Source organism: Ochotona curzoniae, unplaced genomic scaffold (genome assembly GCF_017591425.1).
Source record: "Ochotona curzoniae isolate NIBS_2020 unplaced genomic scaffold, NIBS_Ocur_1.0 scaffold_4683, whole genome shotgun sequence".
Taxonomy (NCBI): domain Eukaryota; kingdom Metazoa; phylum Chordata; class Mammalia; order Lagomorpha; family Ochotonidae; genus Ochotona; species Ochotona curzoniae.
This window is the reverse complement of record NW_024467121.1, coordinates 27,558,484-27,578,197: the sequence shown is the minus strand read 5'-3', so window position 1 is coordinate 27,578,197 and position 19,714 is coordinate 27,558,484. Positions and strand designations below refer to the sequence as shown.

Below are 19,714 nucleotides of genomic sequence, written 5' to 3'. Positions count from 1 at the left end.
ATTTTTGTAATAGCGAGGGTTGGGCTAGGCCAGAGGTAGAAGCCTGGAGCTCCATCTGGATGAGATGAGCTCATGAGTTCAGTGGCCCAAGCACTTGAGCCATCTTCTGCTGCATTACTAGGCGCCTAGTATCAGAAGTGGATCAGTGGGTACTTGAACCATTGCTCAATTGGAATGCCAGCATCACAGGGGCAGCTCAACACACAGCACAGCAGTACTGATTATTTTTAGTAATTCGAGAAAATCAACATGAACAAAATTTGTAAACTCACAGCAGGGTTCACATTCTGATATGTTTATATCATATTATTGACATTTTTTGGTATATCTAGCCATTGTTCATGGTTATGGCTATTTAGAAAAAAAAAAGCCCTATCTTTCCAACAGTGTCTACATTTCATATATGTATATGCATATGTATATGTATATTTGAATGAATAGGTGATACTTTATATAATTATTTTTGGGGAGAAAATATAAATGAAACAAATTGGTATTGAAGTTATAACACTGCATGTTAAGCCACCACCTGTGATACCAGTATCTCATAAAGGAGCCAGTTCATGTCCCTTCCTCTCCACTTCTGATCCAGCTTCCTTATAATGTCCTGGGAAAAGTACCAGAGGATCGCCAGGTATTTGGGCTCCTGCCATTGAATGGGAGACCAGGAGGAAATTTCTAGATTTAGTCTTACCTAGACCTGGGGGTAAAGCATCTGATGGATGATCTGTATAGCTCTGTGTAGCTCTTTTAAGTAAATAAATAAATCTTTTAAAAATGAAATTTGAAATATAGGCATTTTCTATAAGCCTATAGGGTATAAGCATAGAAATATTTAAACACAGCCCATCTACATAAAATATGAATTTTGTGGCAAAAAATAAAAAGTATAAAAATCCATGTAAATGTTAATGAAGAAAGAATGGAAAGCTTGATGACTTTAATTGATAAGCTATGTTGAATACTGTGAGTGTAGGTGGTACTTGTTTACATTGTGTTTGGATTTTGTAAGGTAAGTTTCTCTCATATCTATCTCTTGAAATGTTACTTGTTTTAAAGAGGACAGGAATGCAGTCTTTTCAAACAAATGAAAGACATCCCATGGCAGGCATGCTGGAGTTTTTCCTGACACTGAGAACCCACAACTGCTGGTGTTCGTATTCTTGTTAGACATACTGTTCTTACAAATACGTAGTGAACATGAGTTGGAAACAGTAAGATGTACTCTTTAATTCTGAAGTATCCCCCTTTAGATATGGAAAGCTTTAAAGTGCTTGCTATTGCCTCATCATCTTTTTGAGCATAAACATGACCTTTCTGCATGTTTTTTCCATTTTGTCTTAAAGGCAGTATGTTAATTTTTTCAGGATTCCAGTCAAATTGAGCTCTTAAAAGAGTTAATGGATCTTCAGAAGGATATGGTGGTCATGCTGCTGTCCATGTTAGAAGGTAGTTTTTTCTTTTACTTGAGGATCATTGTGCACATGCGTATCAAATCAGTGTATAGAGCTGAGAATGAAGTTGTAATTCTATGATGATTAGCTTGAATAGGTTTCAGCTGTATTCTTTTTCTCACTAGAGATCACCTGTCTACAAAATGCTGTATAACATAAAGTAAAACAATAAGCCAAAAAGAGTGCATAGGAACAAGTCTATGGACTCTGCTTAGGAGAAGCATACACGAGGAAGCATGGAAGAGTAAACATGAGGCATGTGGGGATTAGAGCTGTGTAACTGGCTGCACTCCATTCTCCACCAATTAAAGGAGCTAAGAAATTTGCCCAGGTCTTGTAGCTTCTCTGTACCGCAGTGGATATATAAACGTCATAAAAGTGTACTTCTCAATCATTGGCTGTCATGGAATTGTTTTTTAAATCCTTGTATGAACACTTAATAATCGTGTCACAGTGGACCTGGTAGTTAAGTTAATTTTAGAAATCTTCCCTTTGTCAAATGTAAAATTGGAATTCATAAAATGCACCAGCCTTATAAACAAAAACACATTAAATCAGATATTATATATGATAGTGACTTCTCAAGCACTAAGAGTTATACAGATGTACACTTTGACTGTTAAAATGGGCTAGGATTCCCTAGCTGTTTGTCAAATTCCTTTATCTGAACATGTTGTTTGTTTGATTACTTTGAAGAAAAAAAGTGTTTATTCAAATGCTCTTTCATATGTGTCATGTTACTTTGTCTATAGAGTTTTGCATTCTTTCATATAAGTTTTTGAAAGAAAGAAAAAAAGTGACAAATAATTAAACAACACAGGATTGGACATAAAAAACCCCTCAATTCCAGTGTAATGAAAGATCTATACTGTTACATATGTATATGTATGTATTTGTTTTGTTAAGAAAGTTCATTTTGAAAAATGTGCCATTGCTTTACCACCAGGTAATGTTGTTAATGGGACAATCGGCAAACAGATGGTTGATATGCTTGTGGAATCTTCCAATAATGTGGAGATGATACTCAAATTCTTTGATATGTTCTTAAAGCTGAAGGATTTGACCTCTTCTGATACATTTAAAGAATATGACCCTGATGGCAAGGGAATCATTTCCAAGAGGGACTTCCACAAAGCCATGGAGAGTCATAAGCACTACACACAATCTGAAACAGAGTTTCTGTTGTCCTGTGCGGAGACAGATGAGAATGAAACCTTGGACTATGAAGAGTTTGTCAAAAGGTTCCATGAACCTGCGAAGGACATCGGCTTCAATGTCGCTGTCCTCCTGACCAACCTCTCGGAACACATGCCTAATGACACTCGGCTGCAGACTTTCCTGGAACTGGCAGAGAGTGTACTGAACTATTTCCAGCCCTTTCTGGGCCGCATCGAGATCATGGGAAGTGCTAAACGCATAGAGAGGGTTTATTTTGAAATCAGTGAGTCCAGCCGAACCCAGTGGGAAAAGCCTCAGGTCAAAGAGTCAAAAAGACAGTTTATATTTGATGTGGTCAATGAAGGAGGAGAAAAAGAGAAGATGGAACTCTTTGTTAACTTCTGTGAAGACACGATATTTGAAATGCAGCTGGCAGCTCAGATATCAGAGTCTGATTTGAATGAGAGGTCAGCGAATAAAGAAGAAAGTGAGAAAGAGAGACCTGAAGAGCAGGGACCCAGAATGGGCTTCTTTTCCATTCTGACGGTCAGGTCGGCACTGTTTGCTCTCAGGTACAACATCTTAACCCTCATGCGAATGCTCAGTCTAAAGAGCCTGAAGAAACAGATGAAAAAGATGAAAAAGATGACCATGAAAGACATGGTCACGGCCTTCTTTTCATCCTACTGGAGCATTTTTATGACCCTCTTGCACTTTGTGACCAGCGTTTTCAGGGGCTTTTTCCGCATTGTGTGTAGCCTGCTGCTGGGGGGAAGCCTCGTGGAAGGTGCTAAAAAGATCAAAGTTGCAGAACTCTTAGCCAACATGCCAGACCCCACTCAGGATGAGGTGAGAGGAGATGGAGAGGAGGGGGAGAGGAAGCCCGTGGAGAGCAGCCTGCCCTCTGAAGACCTGACAGACCTAAAGGAACTGACTGAGGAGAGCGACCTTCTGTCAGACATATTTGGTTTGGATCTGAAGAGAGAAGGTGGACAGTACAAACTCATTCCTCATAATCCCAACGCTGGCCTGAGTGATCTAATGAGCAACCCGGTCCCCATTCCTGAGGTACAAGAAAAGCTTCAGGTAACTTACCTCTCCGTCACAGTGGTTCTGTCTCAGGACTTGAGGTGATACAGTAAGTAAATCAATGAGACCAGAGGTCAGGCTAGAGCTAGAGGGGTGTCAAATATTAGAATTTTTAGGGAGAAATGAGTTTTGAGAATACAGATCAGACCTTCCAATTATATATGAATTGTTAAATTGCCCTAAGGTATTAAAGTGTAGGTTTAATTACTTGATCACATTTGGGAGTTGCTGTGCATGCACTGTTTTTAGGGAAATAAAAGCCCAGATGTGGTTACTACTTTCAAATGTCCATAATTTGTTCATTAGAAAGAGCTAATGGACATGAAGAAACTTAGACACTTGTTAAGTGGTAAATACAGTAGGCAGCACAGAATATGGCTTACATTTGTTGAGCAAATGGAAATACTAATGTGGTTTACGTTACAGAAAGTCCTTGACTTAGGATGGTTCATCTTATATTTTATGGGATTTTTTTTAACCTTCTAACTGTGTGAGAGTGATGTATGTTTAGTAGACTTTTGAATCTGGGTCTCCTCCCAGGCTAGTGTTGTATATCAAGATCCTGATGTGAGACTGGGCAGCCACTGCAGCTTTTGGTGTGCCCTTGGCTCCAGGGCTGAATGATTAATTCTCTGTACACCCTATGTTGCTAAGTTAGACTGTCTGGTCAGTTGGGCATGATTATACTAAATACATTTGCAACTCATGAAATTACATCCTTTGGGGAAGCAATATCATAGTTGGTCAAGCAGCATCTGTACTAGATGTAGACGAGAATTGATCTAATCTTCAGGAGGAATCAGATTGGAGGAGATGGACCAAGTAAAGAGGAATATTTCTGAAATGAGTAAAGGGACCCAGAAAGTTTTGTACCCACTGCTGATGCAGTAACGAAGTATGCAGAGATGAGAAGTATGTTTGGGCAAGTACTGTGAAAAGCCTGCATGGTGCTTGTCTATCGGTATAAATGGGAAATGTCCTATTTAGATAGGTTAGGGTTGGGCCCGTGGTCACTTGGAACTCTAAACCCATTCAATGATGATAGGTAATCCTGCTTTTCCCCCCTTGTTTGACTCATTCAAGGAACAGAAAGCAAAAGAAGAAGAAAAGGAAGAAAAAGAGGAGACCAAATCAGAACCGGAAAAGGCCGAGTACGTATTTCTGTAAACGTTGTTTTGCTGTCTCTTTCCCTGTATTCCATGTCCAGAAGCTGTAGTAGAGATTGTCATACTGCACATTCTGTGATCTCGGTGGAGAGGTGCTGGTGGCAAAAACCTGTTTCAGGTGCCACAGCTGCCCCTTCTGTTGTCACTCCACATCTTGGCAGGATTTCATTTATGAGGTCTCTCTCAAGCAGCAGTTTTCTGCACAGTGCTCTTCCCAGTGTGACTAACTCCTGAAATTCTTTCTTTAACATCATACTTGCATTTTTTTGTTCTTTTAAAGAATGGAGGAAGCCAACATTCTAAATGCAGTTGTTGTGGCATAGTTTCCTGTGATGTGATACCCCATAAAGCTTAATTCCAAAGCGTGAAAATCACCTGAAGAGTTTGTTAAAGTTTGTGGAACTCACCCCAGTGTCCGACTCAGTGGGCATGGTGAGAAGTCCAGGAAAGTGGAGCTTTATCAATTCTGCTGTTGCTCTGGAGCACAAATATAATTGCAGGAATGAAGAATTCAGATCTGAATATCAAGAAACTCATTCATAACGATGGCTCTAGATCAACCATTGAGACTATTTCCACATTTATTTAACTTTACGTGCATATTTTGAAAAAAATTGAGACAGAAATAAACTTAGAGCCTGCAGTGCTATTTTCACTTTGCATTTTATTTTTCTTTTTACTATTTTCTTTGTCCTGTTTTCATTTCTGATTTTTTGATATCAGCATAATTCATTGTCATAGGTCCTTGCTTTGTTGAATCTTCGCAGACATGGTCGTGTAAGTAATTTGCAGGGTAAAAAAGCAGGCCTCTGTAACAGGGAACAACAGGAGTTTCAGTGTAACATCTCTAATGTTAAAAATAAATTTAGATATACCTCAATGTGTTAGAGCTGAATATAAGCTTTTTTTTATGTATTATGGTACATATGACTTTATTTTCATTAAGCATTGATATTATAACAATATAGCACTTATGTTTAATTAATGACGGTATATAGAGTTAATGCAGCTTACTAATGTTATTCATATGTGAATGTATTAGTATATGGATACTCTATATATGTGAAAATCCATATACAGTCTTCTGAGTTTTAAATTTTAATGCCTAATAATTTTAGAAATTAACCATTGAACTCAGATTATAAATGTTATGTTGGGAAATTTTAACAAAGAAAGTCTGTTTTCTCTTCTAATGAAATATTGCTTGACTGGAAATAAATCTGTTACATGTAAAAATCTTTACAAGACCTAAGTTTCCTGCTAGATTTGAAATTAACAGAATTGTCATCTACAGAGAATCATGACAAGCAGGAAATTCTACTGCTTATTCTAAAATTCAAAATATTACTATTAGAAAATATTAATTTTTAAAAAGTAACATTGCTTTCTGAAATGTTTTTCCACTTGCATCATTTCACCCAATGCCTGGTTAGTTCTTCAGTTTCCAAGTAGCATATATTTCATTCACTTCTCTTCACAGGGGAGAGGATGGAGAAAAAGAAGAGAAAGCAAAGGAGGACAAGGGTAAGCAGAAGTTGAGGCAGCTTCACACACATAGGTATGGAGAGCCAGAAGTCCCAGAGTCGGCATTCTGGAAGAAAATCACAGCGTATCAACAGAAACTTCTGGTAAGATGTTGTTCCTGAGATACTATGAGACCACATGAATAAGCTCGGACCCTTAGCTACAGAAAACCTGTTAGGTCCGGTAAATGCACTCATTCTCTGGTATTGGAAGGCATTGTTTCCAGAAGCCCCATGAACATCACGATCTGTGACTGCTCAAGTCAAGCTAAGTGATGTCATATTTACATATAACTCAAACACATCCTCCTGTTACTTTAAATCATCCCTACATTACTTAAAATTCCTAGTGCTATAGAAACAGTTGCGGCGCAGTGTTTATGGAGAAATACAGGGAAGAAAGTCTGTACATGTTCAATAAACTGTTATTTAAAAGATATATTTCTGATCCACAGTTGGTTGGATGTGGAAGGCCAAGTGTATGTTTTCTCTCTGCACATTAGCATTCATTTTAGCCATGATTGCATTTGTTCTTTTTCTCCATTCTCAAACCCATGACCTCCACCTACATTCACACTACCTAAAGTCATTTGATTTAATAATTTCCAATATAGTGTTTCCAATGTTTGTTCACAAGAATTGAAGGCATTTAAGCAAATCTATTCTGACATTCTTGCTGTATTATGTCAAAGTAAATCAAGGCTCCCAGGGGTTATTTCTCAGTAATTTCTATAACTAGAATAACCAATATTTCTATAACATTAACATTTTATTGAAAATTCAATCATTGCCTCCTTGCCAACTTTCCATGAATGGTTGTATTATTTACATAGAGATATGTAAAAGAAAAGTGGATGAATTCAAGGGAAGAGTCAGTTTTTATGTAGTAACCACTTATTTTGCATAAAAATTCCCCCAAATTAGTAAAACATATACTTTCTATTTGGAAAATAAAAAGTAAAGAGCTACAACTATTCTGATAATCGCATTGGAGTTTTTGAAACTTGCTATAGACAGGCCTTTGGTATCTCTCTGTTATATATATATATATATATATATATATATATATATATATATAATACAGGTTATATTATATATAAATAATATTCTAGCAATTTTAAAGAAAAAGAAGGAAAAGAAAGATAGGAAAAGAGTTCATCTACAGATGAATAATATCAGATCTATCTACATATTCAGGACCAGATCCCTCATGAGAGAAGCTGTTTTAAAGACAAAGTCCTGTGTATTGTTTTGCATCACTTGAGAGACCAAAATAGAGAATTAAGAAATTCTGTTGCTATAGAACTTAAGCTATCAACAAATGGATTGTGCCTGATAGTTATGCATTCAATATATTTATCCAAAAACATGTTCATATATACATCCATAGGCATTACATGTTTTTGTAGTTTATATAAACATATGTTCATCAGTGAAGTTTCATTTACACTTTTTTAATCCATGTTATAGTTTCCCTATTTTGTTTAGTACACATGGTGCACTGAACAGAAGCATTTTGTGTGTAACCCCAGATAATTGTTAGTTTGATATGCTGTCGTTGTTTCCATGGCTGCAGGAATGACTCTATTATAGATGGTTAGGAGTTCATGAGCTCCACAATACCCTGCAATAGCCCTGGTGGATTTCTGAAGCATATGTTTAACTATAAGCCAAGTAATTGAGGGTTTTTTTTTACCATCCCTGTCTTGGGATTCACATGTTCTTTTTTGTCTCTGTACTTCTCCATTTTCTTCTTTTCTCTGCAATCTGACCTCTCCGTTCAGTAGTTCACCTGCACATAGCAAATCATTGTCCTGTCAGGCCACCACATGTCTGTCCCTCATGTCCCTGTAAACTTCTGACTCAGATGACTGGGATTACCTCAGGGCGATTCAGCCTGTGTGATCTAGTTCCACCTTTTGCAAAGAAACAATGTGGGTGAACTGGTATGGGTGAGCTGGCCAGTACTGTCCCAGTAATTTGAGGCAATAAGATCAGAGTCCTGTGTGGGGGAAATGATGTCATCTGAGTTGGGGCATGTACAGGAAGTAAGGTGAGGTGTTACCATTTTAATATGGGTTTGTGATACTTAAACCCCTTCCATATCTGTGTTAATTTATAGCTATTACTAACTTAGTATTATAATAAATACTCAATTTCTTCTATAGTCTCTTTCCCTAAATGAACTTCCAAGTTATTGTGCTTTTTTATTCTAACTCAGTAATTGTACCAAATAGATCCTAAAATCCAGAAGTTGTCATTTTTGATTCCTGTTCCCTTCTCCCACATGAAATACATCTCAACTGTAGTTCTCAGCTCTTCCTTCTAGTGTTTTCTATCTCCACAGCTACCACCAGTCTACGCTGTTACCATCAACATCACCTCTTCTTACAGTCCCCAAGGAACTTTCTAACTGGCCGCTTTGCTTCCCCTTCTTGCCCCTTATTTTATAGTTTTCATGTATCAGCTGTGGTAATGTTTCTACAATACAATGAAATCTTCCAATGGCTCCAGTCTCCTCTAGAATAAATAATAATTCTATTGTGGAACTATATATGTGTGTTAGGTAAAATTATTATCGAAATAAGATTGGTAGCTATAGTTCCCTGTATGAACTCATTGGATCTGCACAGCAAACCTGTGAGATAGACTCTGTTGCTTTGCTCCATTTTATAGATGAGAAAAGTGATGCTGAAGTGGAGACCAAGTCATTGTCCCATTTCCCCCAACTGGGAAGTGGTGGGGACAGGACCTCCTAAGCAGGCAGCATGACCCAAGGAGTCATTCACATTAAAGGACAATGTAGACTTTGGTCAGGAGCCCCCAAACCTTGCCCCCTAGGTATCCGTCTGAGCTCATCCCCTCCTGCTCTCCTGTCTCCTTCACGCTGCTCCTTGCATACACCAGCATCCTTTTAACCCAGGACCTCTGCCCTTGCTGCTCCTCTCTCCCATTTACTCTTCTCCCAACTGTTCCTTGACTTGCTTCCCTCCTGTATTCAGGCCTCTGCTCAGATGGCACCTCCTGAGACAAATCTTCACAGACTGCTTATTGAATGTAGTATCCCCTTTACCTAAGCCTCTTAATCTGATGTAAATTTCCTTTGTAACAATTTAACAGTCCCCGGAACAATGCTTTTTGTTTTGTTTTTAAATATATGTATGCTTCTTAATCTTTGTCCCCTCTGTGGTGTGAAAAATTTCCTCCTTCCCTGTTATTTCTCTAGCAACCAGCAATGGTGCCTAAAATATAACAGGCTTTCAATAAGTAGTTGGGGATAAACAAATGGATGTTTTATTTAAACTGTCTGTAAATTTCATGGCACTTGATTCAGTGATCTTTCCATAATTTTTTCACCTTCAGAACTATTTTGCTCGCAACTTTTACAACATGAGAATGTTAGCCTTATTTGTCGCATTTGCAATCAATTTCATCTTGCTCTTTTATAAGGTATGTACCTTTTAGTGTCCTAATAGTCAGTTTACAGCTACAAGTAGTCTGAAATTAATGTAAAGCTTTCACCTGACTTCTAGTAAGCACCTCTAAATCTTATACCTGAAATCTAAAGACATCATTGTTATGTAGAAAGGCAAAATAGACTTATTTCTGAGTGATAAGTGCCCCGGCTAAAGACTGGTTAACTGACAAATGGTTTTATTCAGTGTCTTTCATCAAATTTGGTCAAATATCTTATTTGTTCCTGCTACTGGGTATGGCACGCTTGTATTCAATGAACTCTTTTTGATAGTTTGAGAAGAGAACTTAGCCATTTAATTTTTACCTGCATGTGTTGGAATCCTCTTAACTGTTGGTTGGATTAGGATGCATTTTTAAACATGTATTCATTACTTGCTTTTAGTTTCTGGAAAGCAAAAGGCTGTGTTGTTCGTGATGATTACCTAATTGCAGAGAACTCACTGTACTTTAAATGATTTGCATCAGGTCTCCACTTCTTCTGTGGTTGAAGGAAAGGAGCTTCCGACTCGAAGTTCAAGTGAAAATGCCAGAGTTACTACCAGCGTGGACAGCAGCTCAGATAGGATCATCGCTGTTCACTATGTCCTGGAGGAGAGCAGTGGCTACATGGAGCCCACCTTGCGTATCTTAGCTATTCTCCACACTGTCATTTCTTTCTTCTGCATCATTGGTTACTATTGCTTGAAAGTAAGCTAGTAAAACTTCAAGGATACCAACGTGTGTGTGTGTGTGTGTGTGTGTGTGTGTGTGTGTATGTGTGTGTGCGTATATGTGTAGGGTCTTCAATTTGAACATCCAAGGATACCAATTCTAAAGTGGAAATTACATGTACAAGGTTTATTTGACAATGTTCCAGGAACACGCACAGCAGAAGAGGAAGTTACAGGCTTCCATCTCTGAAGCTGAGATGTCCTTTGTAGGTTATTGTGGCCTAGAGCAAGAGATCCTGTCTTTTGTATGTTTACATTAGGCTACCAGCTGCCCTTGAAAAGAGATGAGATTATAGTGTGTGTTGACATATTGCTGATTATGCACATAGTGGACAATTGTGCCTATATGGATAAAATAATCCCGCCAACCCACTGTCTCTTTGTAATGTGGGATATTGTTATATTGTAGTATGTTAGAACTTTAAGAAATGCCTGTAAGTCTTTTTGATTGTTCTGTTATTAGGTAGTTATTGCCATCTTTGGTAGAACTACCTCATGATTGTCATGCTTCACCCAGAAGATAATGTATCTTTATGCCTCAAGCTCTGTCAAAGCAACAGTATAATTTGGTGAATAAAACTCAAGATCCACTCCCTGACTGCTCTGAGCTGCACATGAATTGTGCACGCTCCTTTGTATTTCTCTATCAAAACACATTTCAGTGTAACGTAATGCCTCTGATTGTGATGCTACAAGGAGACTTGAATAATCTGGGTTCTGTATTGAAGTCTTTCTTCAGAAACTTCTTCTATTCTTTCCCCTCCATTGCTTTTGTGAGAGTGAGGAATATCTTGCATCTGTCTTACACCCATGTCTGAGTAAAAACTGTTCATATGAGTAGAAAATTAATGTGTTGGATGGTTTTGGCAACCTGGTCAAGATTTTTGCTGATGTTGAAATTAAAGCTGTAAAGAGCTAAGCATGGGATTATTAATGAGATTTTTCAAATAAAACTATAGATCTATTACTAGCAAGGAGTTTGGATTATTAAAGTTGTTAAATTTTATTAAATCTGTCCATATTTGGATATTTATGCGTGAGAGAGAGTGTCTTGTAATATTTTCTCTGTTTTTAGGATTATTTCATTATAGAGCTATCTGTGAACCATTATTTGGGAAACGGGCAAAATATGGTATCCTTATATTTTCTGTGTATTAAAAAAAATCTTTTAGTGTTTCATTTTGTCTAAACACAACTAATTCATTTTCACTAAGTCTTATCTTTGAATGCATGGGAAATACATCTTTGCAAAAGCTGTTTTTCAAAGATAGTAACCATAGGAGATACCAACAAATCTAAGCTAATTTTGGTATGTTTATTTTGCACCTGTAGGTTCCCTTGGTTATTTTTAAGCGAGAAAAGGAAGTAGCACGAAAATTGGAATTTGATGGGCTTTATATCACAGAGCAGCCTTCAGAGGACGATATTAAAGGCCAGTGGGATAGACTCGTGATCAACACACAGTGAGTAGAGCGCTGTATGAAACATTTCTGTGCTCAGAAATTTGAAGACATAAAAATACTTTATTAAAGTTTCTGCAGCTTTGTCAAAAGTTTAACAGAGTGAATAATAGCTATATATTCAGACCAAAAATTCAAAAGACCAAGCACTATCAGGATCGTAATGGCTGCCCTCAATTTTGCCTTCTGTGTTCTGAATCCTTTAATCAAAAATGGCCTGACGGAACTTCACATCCATGACTTAGTGCCCAGGGAACTGTGTAGCAGGAGGCTTACAGCCTGCAGAGCCGGGTTAGCTCATCCTGAAACCAAGGAAGCCAAAAGTATTCATCAAGGAAAGAGTTGTAGCATTGAAGGCAAGGAAAAAAATTCCATACTTTAATGTTTCTGAGTTAGAAAATTTCAACAAGTACTATCTTGTTGTCTGGCACAAAACTAGCTAGATGTTATGATGTACATTGTAGGGTAGAGAAACACTTTTTCAGTCGAATAATCATTTAGCCTTGTGAGGAAAAGATTTACATTATTAGCTGCTATTCCAAATTTAAATCCTTTTCAAAAGTATAATTTTTTAAAAGATTTGTTTATTTTTATTACAAAGTCAGATACACAGAGAGGAGGAGAGACAGAGAGGAAGATCTTCCGTCCGATGATTCACTCCCCAAATGAGCACAACGGCCAGTGCTGTGCCAATCTGAATCCAGGAACCAGGAACCAGGAACCTCTTCCAGGTCTCCCATGTAGGTCCAGGGTCCCAGGCTTTGGGCCATCCTCAACTGATTTCCCAGGCCACAAGCAGGGAGCTGGATGGGAAGTGGAGCAGCCAGGATTAGGACTAGCACCGTATGGGATCCCGGAGCTTTCAAGGAGTGGACTTTAGCCACTAGGCCACGCCGCTGGGCCCGCAAAAGTATGATTTTTAACAATAGCAAGAATTACTGGTAGAATGTGTATCTTTAAAAGATTTATTTATTTGTTTGAAAGTGAGAAGAAAAAGTGAGAGTGAGGGAGTGAGACTAATTTCCATTTACTCCTTTACTCCTCAAGTGCCTGCAACAGCCCATACTGGATTTGGCTAACGCTGAGAGCTCCTTCTGAGTCTCCCATGTGGGAGTTCACTGTAAATGTTAAAGGCTTTAACAATTCTACTCATGATACTGAATGTAACAAGGTCAGTCCCTTTACGTAACCTCTACATCATAGGCAAGATGCCAAAATCATGGTTTTGTGCCATGCTCAAAGTTTCTTGCAGATGGGAATGAGACTTTTCTTTCTTTCACAGGAAAATGATGGGTTTCCAGATATTTTAATTTTTTGAGGTAATAGACAGACCTATATATTAGTGCATTACAAACATAAAAAGTAGCAATGTGAGCCAGGCATGGTAGCCTAGTGGCTAAAGTCCTCGCCTTGCTTGTGCTGGGATCCCATATGGTGCCAGTTTGTGTCCTGGGTGCTCCACTTCCCTTCCGGCTCCTCTGCTTGTGGCCTGTGGAAGCAGTGGAAGACAGCCCAAAGCCTTGGGAACCTGCACCCGCGTGGGAGACCCACGGGAGGCTACTGTCTTCTGGCTTTGGATCAGCTCAGCTCTGGCCATTACAGCCACTTGGGGAGTGAACCAGCAAATGGAAGATCTTTCTCTCTCTTCTCTCCTTGTCTCTGCAAATCTGACTCTCCAATAAAAATTAATAAGTATTTTTTAAAAATAACACTACTTTAAATAATTGTGCTTTCATTATTATCACATAAGCCCCTAATCTTTTCTGTGACATGTTTACATGTGTACACACCTGTGTATTGAAATTTGAATTGTTCATGACTATGAAGTGGAAAAATTATGGAAAGTTATTTCATTATTATGTGTTTGGTAACATGTATATGTTTATATATTATTTTAATTATTCTTTGTTTCCCCATGGGTTGTGATTGTATTGTTTTGAAAAATAATGTTTTATATCTATACTTCTATTACCTTTTAGGTCATTCCCCAACAATTACTGGGACAAATTTGTTAAAAGAAAGGTAATACTTCTTAGATGGAACAGATTCTTCATTTTTTTTCTAAGATGCAATTAAGATATGAATTTGCTTTAGGCATAAAATAAGATTTTGAGATGTGTTTTGTCTGTGTAATGTCACTGCAGAAGGACAACAGAATTTAGTAGAATTTCAAGACTAGCACATTAAAAAATCCACCACATGCAGAGATGCTAAAGTTTAGAGCATATGTCTTTATAACTATGTAATAAAGATAAAACTATAGAATAAACATGTTATAAAATTTGTTCTATAATCTTTATAATAAATATATATATATATAGTTGAAAACATTAATTTTATGTGTTTTTAAAATTTATGAATCTATTTGAGAGTCATAGAAAGTTATTCACTGTTTACTCCCCAGATGCCAACAACAACTGAGGGTCAACTCAGTTATCAGTTTGAATTTAGGAATGCTGCACGATGGCAGGGATCCTGTTCCTCATGCTGTCTGCTGGCTCTGAACATCTGTTTCGCTATAGAGCTGGAATCAGGAGCCAGAACCAGGATAGAGCCCAGGCACTCACACATGGGATGCACGTGTTGGATCACTAGGCCAAATGGCCTCCCCCAGAGGAAGAAATAGAGGAAAGGCAGTGGCATTTCAAACTATGCTGGCATTCCTACTTAGATTACCAAATTAGCTTCCTGGGGAATCTTGGTGAAAATACTGTCTTTAGCCCATAAACAAATAAGCTTTTTCTACCATGAGAAAAATGCATACCTAATTATTTTAATTGATCTAGATAGTAAACTCTTTCATTACACTCTCATGTTTTAACTGCCTTCATTACATGTGTTCAAGAAAAGCCTATTTCTCTTTCTGCTGTTTGTTTTTTCTCTTATATATTTATCTTTTCCAATCTAAACCTTTTTCTCCCATTCTCTTTTTTCTATCCCATATGTCCTCTTGCCTCATCCCTTGCTTTCTTGCTCTCTTTCCTTTAATTCTCCTCCTGTTTTTCTTTTGTTACCTTTCCTGGTCCTTCTTCCTTTTTTTGTATGTTACCCTCAGGCTACCTGAAGTTTATCATGAGAGGAGCTATCTCAGTTAGACGTACTGAGCAGGCTGCACTTTGGGCCACTTGTAACCATTGATCCTAAAACCTGAAAAGTAGAAAGGTCAGGGAAATATGACACCAGGAAAGAAGGAAAATGGCATATAATAGGCTGCTAAGAAATAATTCCAATGATGGACATTAAAAAGAGGGCATTGAGACAGGGATGAATGCTGACAAGTTGGCAAGACCGGGTGTTGATTGAAGAAGTTCTGTGCTCAGAATTAAGAGATGTGAAGTAAAAAGATGGAGGATTGTTGCTACAGAGTTACATGGTTGAAATCAAGACTATGGAAGGAATGTCATTGCTGTGATATCCTGCCTTGTGACAGAAGACACTTGGCTGGGAAGATAGGCATTGTTAACTGTTTCCTGGCTTCTGGCTAGTTTTAGGAATCTTGGGCAGATTACCTTGGGTTTTCTAAGACAGTTTATGGAAGCAATTAATAAGAATTGTGCATGATTTATGATAGCCACATAAAGTAAAGCATAGTTCTTGGTACACCAGCTGAGTTTCATGGTCACTTTCCATTTCTTCCAACTTATCCTTGTTACCTTAGTTTGTATGTTTCTTCTGCTTTTCTCTTCTGAATGAGAAAACTTGTTGTTTAGTTATTGTTTAAAATACTAAGGTGGGCATTGCACTCAGTGGTAAATACATCATTTGGGAAACCTACATCCCGTATGGGAGAACCTGAATTAAGATTTTGATGCCACTCTCAATTCCAACTTTGTTCTAATGTACACACTGTACACACTGAAAGCTAGCAGGTGAAGACCCAAGTAGCTGTGTTCCTGCCACCTGGAGACATGGACTGAGTTCAAGACTCCTTGCTTAATTCTGGTCCTAATTTCTATCTTCTCCCTCTGTCTTTCTAACCTTCAAATAAGATGGATCTGAAGCAATGTGGCAGCAGAAGATGAACTATAAACTAGATTTGTGAGAAACCTTTATGTAGATATATAGTAAATGTAAAAATAATTGGAGATCTGCTTATAATAACTAGATACGCATTACTACATAAGTTATGTCACTTTGTGGTTGAAGACAACAAAATTCTCTTCCCCTAACTTCCAGGTTATGGATAAATATGGAGAATTCTATGGCCGTGATAGAATCAGTGAGTTGCTTGGAATGGACAAAGCAGCACTGGATTTCAGTGATGCCAGAGAGAAGAAGAAGCCAAAGAAAGACAGTTCTTTATCAGCTGTGTGAGTATTACGTGTGCTCAGTGCTACAGATGTGACTTGGAAGGAGAAAGAGCTAATGAATTTCTGAACTTTCTAGTGCAGTAATGTTCTTTCTTTCAGAATCTGAGGAATAAGAAGATGATGAAAATAGAAAATACATATAGGAGATATGGAAGGTTGTTTCCACCCTGGTGTGGGAGATGTGAATAGGCTATTTTATTTTCTCTGTTCCTGCTTGAAGATGCCATTTTGTTACTTACAAAGAATAAGAGAAAAGAAAGAATATTTCATTCTTTAATTAAAATTGCCTTTTCTGTCCTTAAGTGTTTCCTTAGGTCAAAGTAAAGCACATGCAAAAATCACAGTTTAACTATTTTCTGAAACTCCTTACTTGAAAAGGTGTTAATTTTCTTTTTTTTTTTTTTTTCAAATTAAGTTTCTTTTTTTTTTTTTTATTGTTGCTTACATTATATTATGTAGTACAGTTTTATAGGCGCTGGGGATCCCCCCCACCCCTCCCATACCCCTCCCCCCATGGTGGATTCCTCCACCTTGTTGCATAACCATAGTTCAAGTTCAGTTGAGATTCATTGCTTGCAAACACATGCCTAGCATAAAGTTCAGCGTCTTATTGTCCAGATAAGTTCAGTGGCCTCTTGGGGAGACCTTCTATGGTCTGAAGATAGGTCTAACAGAGTAAAGATCCAGTCAGTTAAAAGCCCCAACAAGGCCTCAGTATCATTATACAACATTATGGAATTAATTGACATAGTATTGGGTAAACAATATGTTAAAAATAATGCAAGTTCCATTCTTCGAAACATCTGGGTTGAGACAGTATCAATGACAGGTTCAAAAAATAACAAACCACCAAACAAAAAATTACAGGTTAAATCAAGGCAAACATGTGGTATCTAATCTTTTGGGATTCGCTCATTTCCCTTAGCATTATAGTTTCCAGTTGTGCCCATTTAGCCACAAAGAACTGCATTTTGTTTTTTTTTAATAGCTGAGTAGTATTCCATGGAGTAGATGAACCAAAGCTTTCTTATCCAATCTTCTGCTGATGGGCATTTCGGTTGCTTCCATGTTTTCGCAATTACTGATTGTGCTGCAGTGAACATAGGGATGCATGTTGGTTTGTCGTAAAACAGGTGTTTTGGATATATTCCTAGGAGTGCTATTGCTGGGTCATATGGTATGCTGATTTTGAGTTGTTTGAGTGTTCTCCAGACTGATTTCCATAAAGGCTGTACCAATTTGCAGCTCCACCAGCAGTGGAGTAGGGTTCCCTTTTCCCCGCATCCTCGCCAGCAAGCGTCGTTGGTGTTCTTGTTTATGTGGGCCAATCTTACTGGTGTTAGGTGGTACCTCATCGATGTTTTAATTTGGATTTCCCTTATTGCTAGGGAGCTGGAACATTTTTTCATATGTTTGTTTGCCATTTGGACTTGTTCCTTTGTGAAATGTTTGCCCATTTCCCGTGCCCATTTCTTGAGTGGCTTGTTTGTTTTGGTTTTTTGGTTGTTTTGAAGTTCTTTGTATATCCTGGAAATTAGCCCCCTATCGCCTATATCGTGTGCAAAGATCTTCTCCCACTCTGTGGGTTGCTTTTTTACTTTGTTGATTGTTTCCCTTGCTGTACAGAAGCTTCTTAGTTTGATGAGGTCCCATTTGTTTATTCTGTTCTCAACTGCTATTGCTTTTGGTGTCCTTCTTAGAAAGTCGGTACCTACTCCTAGGTCTTGCAGGGTATTTCCTACATTTTCTTGCAAGAGTTTGAAGGTTTCTGGATGTAGGTTTAGGTCTTTTATCCATGTAGATTGGATCTTAGTGTATGGTGATAGATGTGGGTCTATCTTTTTGTTTCTACAGGCTATCAGCCAGTTGTCCCAACAACATTTACTAAAGAGTCCTTCCCACTTGCTTAAGCTGTCATTAGTCTTTTTGTCAAAGATTAATTGGCTGTATCTGTGTGGATTCCCTTTTGGTGCTTCTATTCTATTCCATTGATCTTCCTTTCTGTCTTTGTGCCAGTACCAGGCTGTTTTGATTACCACTGCTCTATAGTATGTCCAGAGGTCCGGGATTGTGATTCCCCCTGCTAATTTCTTATTTTTCAGGATGGTTCTAGCTATTTGTGGTTTTTTGTGTTTCCAGATGAACTGTTGAATCATTGTATCCAGTTCCGTGAAGAATGTTTTGGGCAATTTGATTGGAATTGCGTTGAAAATGTATATTGCTTGTGGTAGTATAGACATTTTAATGATATTGATTTTGCCTATCCAGGAGCACGGGATGTTATTCCATCTTTTGAGGTTTTGTTCAATTTCCTTTTTAAATAGTTTGTAGTTTTCTTCGAATAGGTCTCCTACACTTTTGGTTAGATTTATTCCCAAATACTTCATACTTCTCTCTGCTATTTTGAATGGTATCCTGTTGGTTAGATCTTCTTCCATCTTGGTGTTATTTGCGTACACTATGGCTTGATTTTCGTTCGTTAATTTTGTACCCCGCCACTCTGCCAAACTCTCGTATAAGTTCTAGCAGTTTCTGTATTGAGTCTCCTGGTTTTTCTATGTATAGGATTATGTCATCTGCATATAGTGAAAGCTTGACTTCTTCGTTTCCTATACGTATGCCTTTGATTTCTTTTTCTTGTCTTATGGCCTCTGCAAGTACCTCTAGGACTATGTTGAATAGCAGTGGTGATAGTGGGCACCCTTGTCTTGTTCCAGATCTCAGTGGGAAGGGTTCTAGCTTTTCTCCATTCAGTATGATACTGGCGTTGGGTTTTTCATAAATTGCTTTAATTATGTTGTGGATTTTCCCATCTATGCCTACTTTGGCTAGAGTTTTTAGCATGAAGAGGTGTTGGATTTTGTCGAAAGCTTTTTCTGCATCTATTGAAACTATTATGTGGTTCTTGTTTTGCAGTTTTTGGATATGGTTTATAACATTTATGGATTTCCGAATGTTGAACCATCCCTGCATTCCAGGGATGAATCCTACTTGATCCGGATGAATGATCTGTCTGATGATTTTTTGAATTCTATTGGCTAGGATTTTGTTGAGAATTTTAGCATCAATGTTCATCAGAGAAATAGGTCTGTAGTTTTCCTTCTCTGATGGTTCTCTATCCGGTTTTGGGATTAAGGTGATGTTGGCTTCATAGAATGAGTTTGGGAGGGTTGCTTCCTCCTCTATTGTTTTGAAGAGCTTGTAGAGGATTGGGGTTAGTTCTGTTCGGAATGTTTTGTAGAATTCTGTAGTGAAGCCGTCTGGGCCTGGGCTTTTTTTCGTTGGGAGATCCTTGATGACTGTTTCAATCTCTACCTCGGTTATGGGTTTATTTAATTCTGCAGTTGCCTCCGGACTGAGTTTTGGT

General features: G+C 38.0%; 1 protein-coding gene across 1 annotated transcript in view; it reads left to right on the top strand.

Annotated features, from left to right (window-relative positions):
* RYR2 (ryanodine receptor 2) overlaps positions 1-19,714 on the top strand; it is a 603,900-nt gene that overhangs the window by 554,390 nt on the left and 29,796 nt on the right. The window contains exons 89-97 of the mRNA XM_040967818.1: positions 1,368-1,449; positions 2,401-3,698; positions 4,785-4,852; positions 6,348-6,495; positions 9,754-9,840; positions 10,333-10,554; positions 11,910-12,040; positions 14,017-14,059; positions 16,214-16,347. Of these exons, the coding sequence (XP_040823752.1) occupies positions 1,368-1,449; positions 2,401-3,698; positions 4,785-4,852; positions 6,348-6,495; positions 9,754-9,840; positions 10,333-10,554; positions 11,910-12,040; positions 14,017-14,059; positions 16,214-16,347 (2,213 nt within the window). The remainder of the gene's footprint in view (positions 1-1,367; positions 1,450-2,400; positions 3,699-4,784; positions 4,853-6,347; positions 6,496-9,753; positions 9,841-10,332; positions 10,555-11,909; positions 12,041-14,016; positions 14,060-16,213; positions 16,348-19,714) is intronic.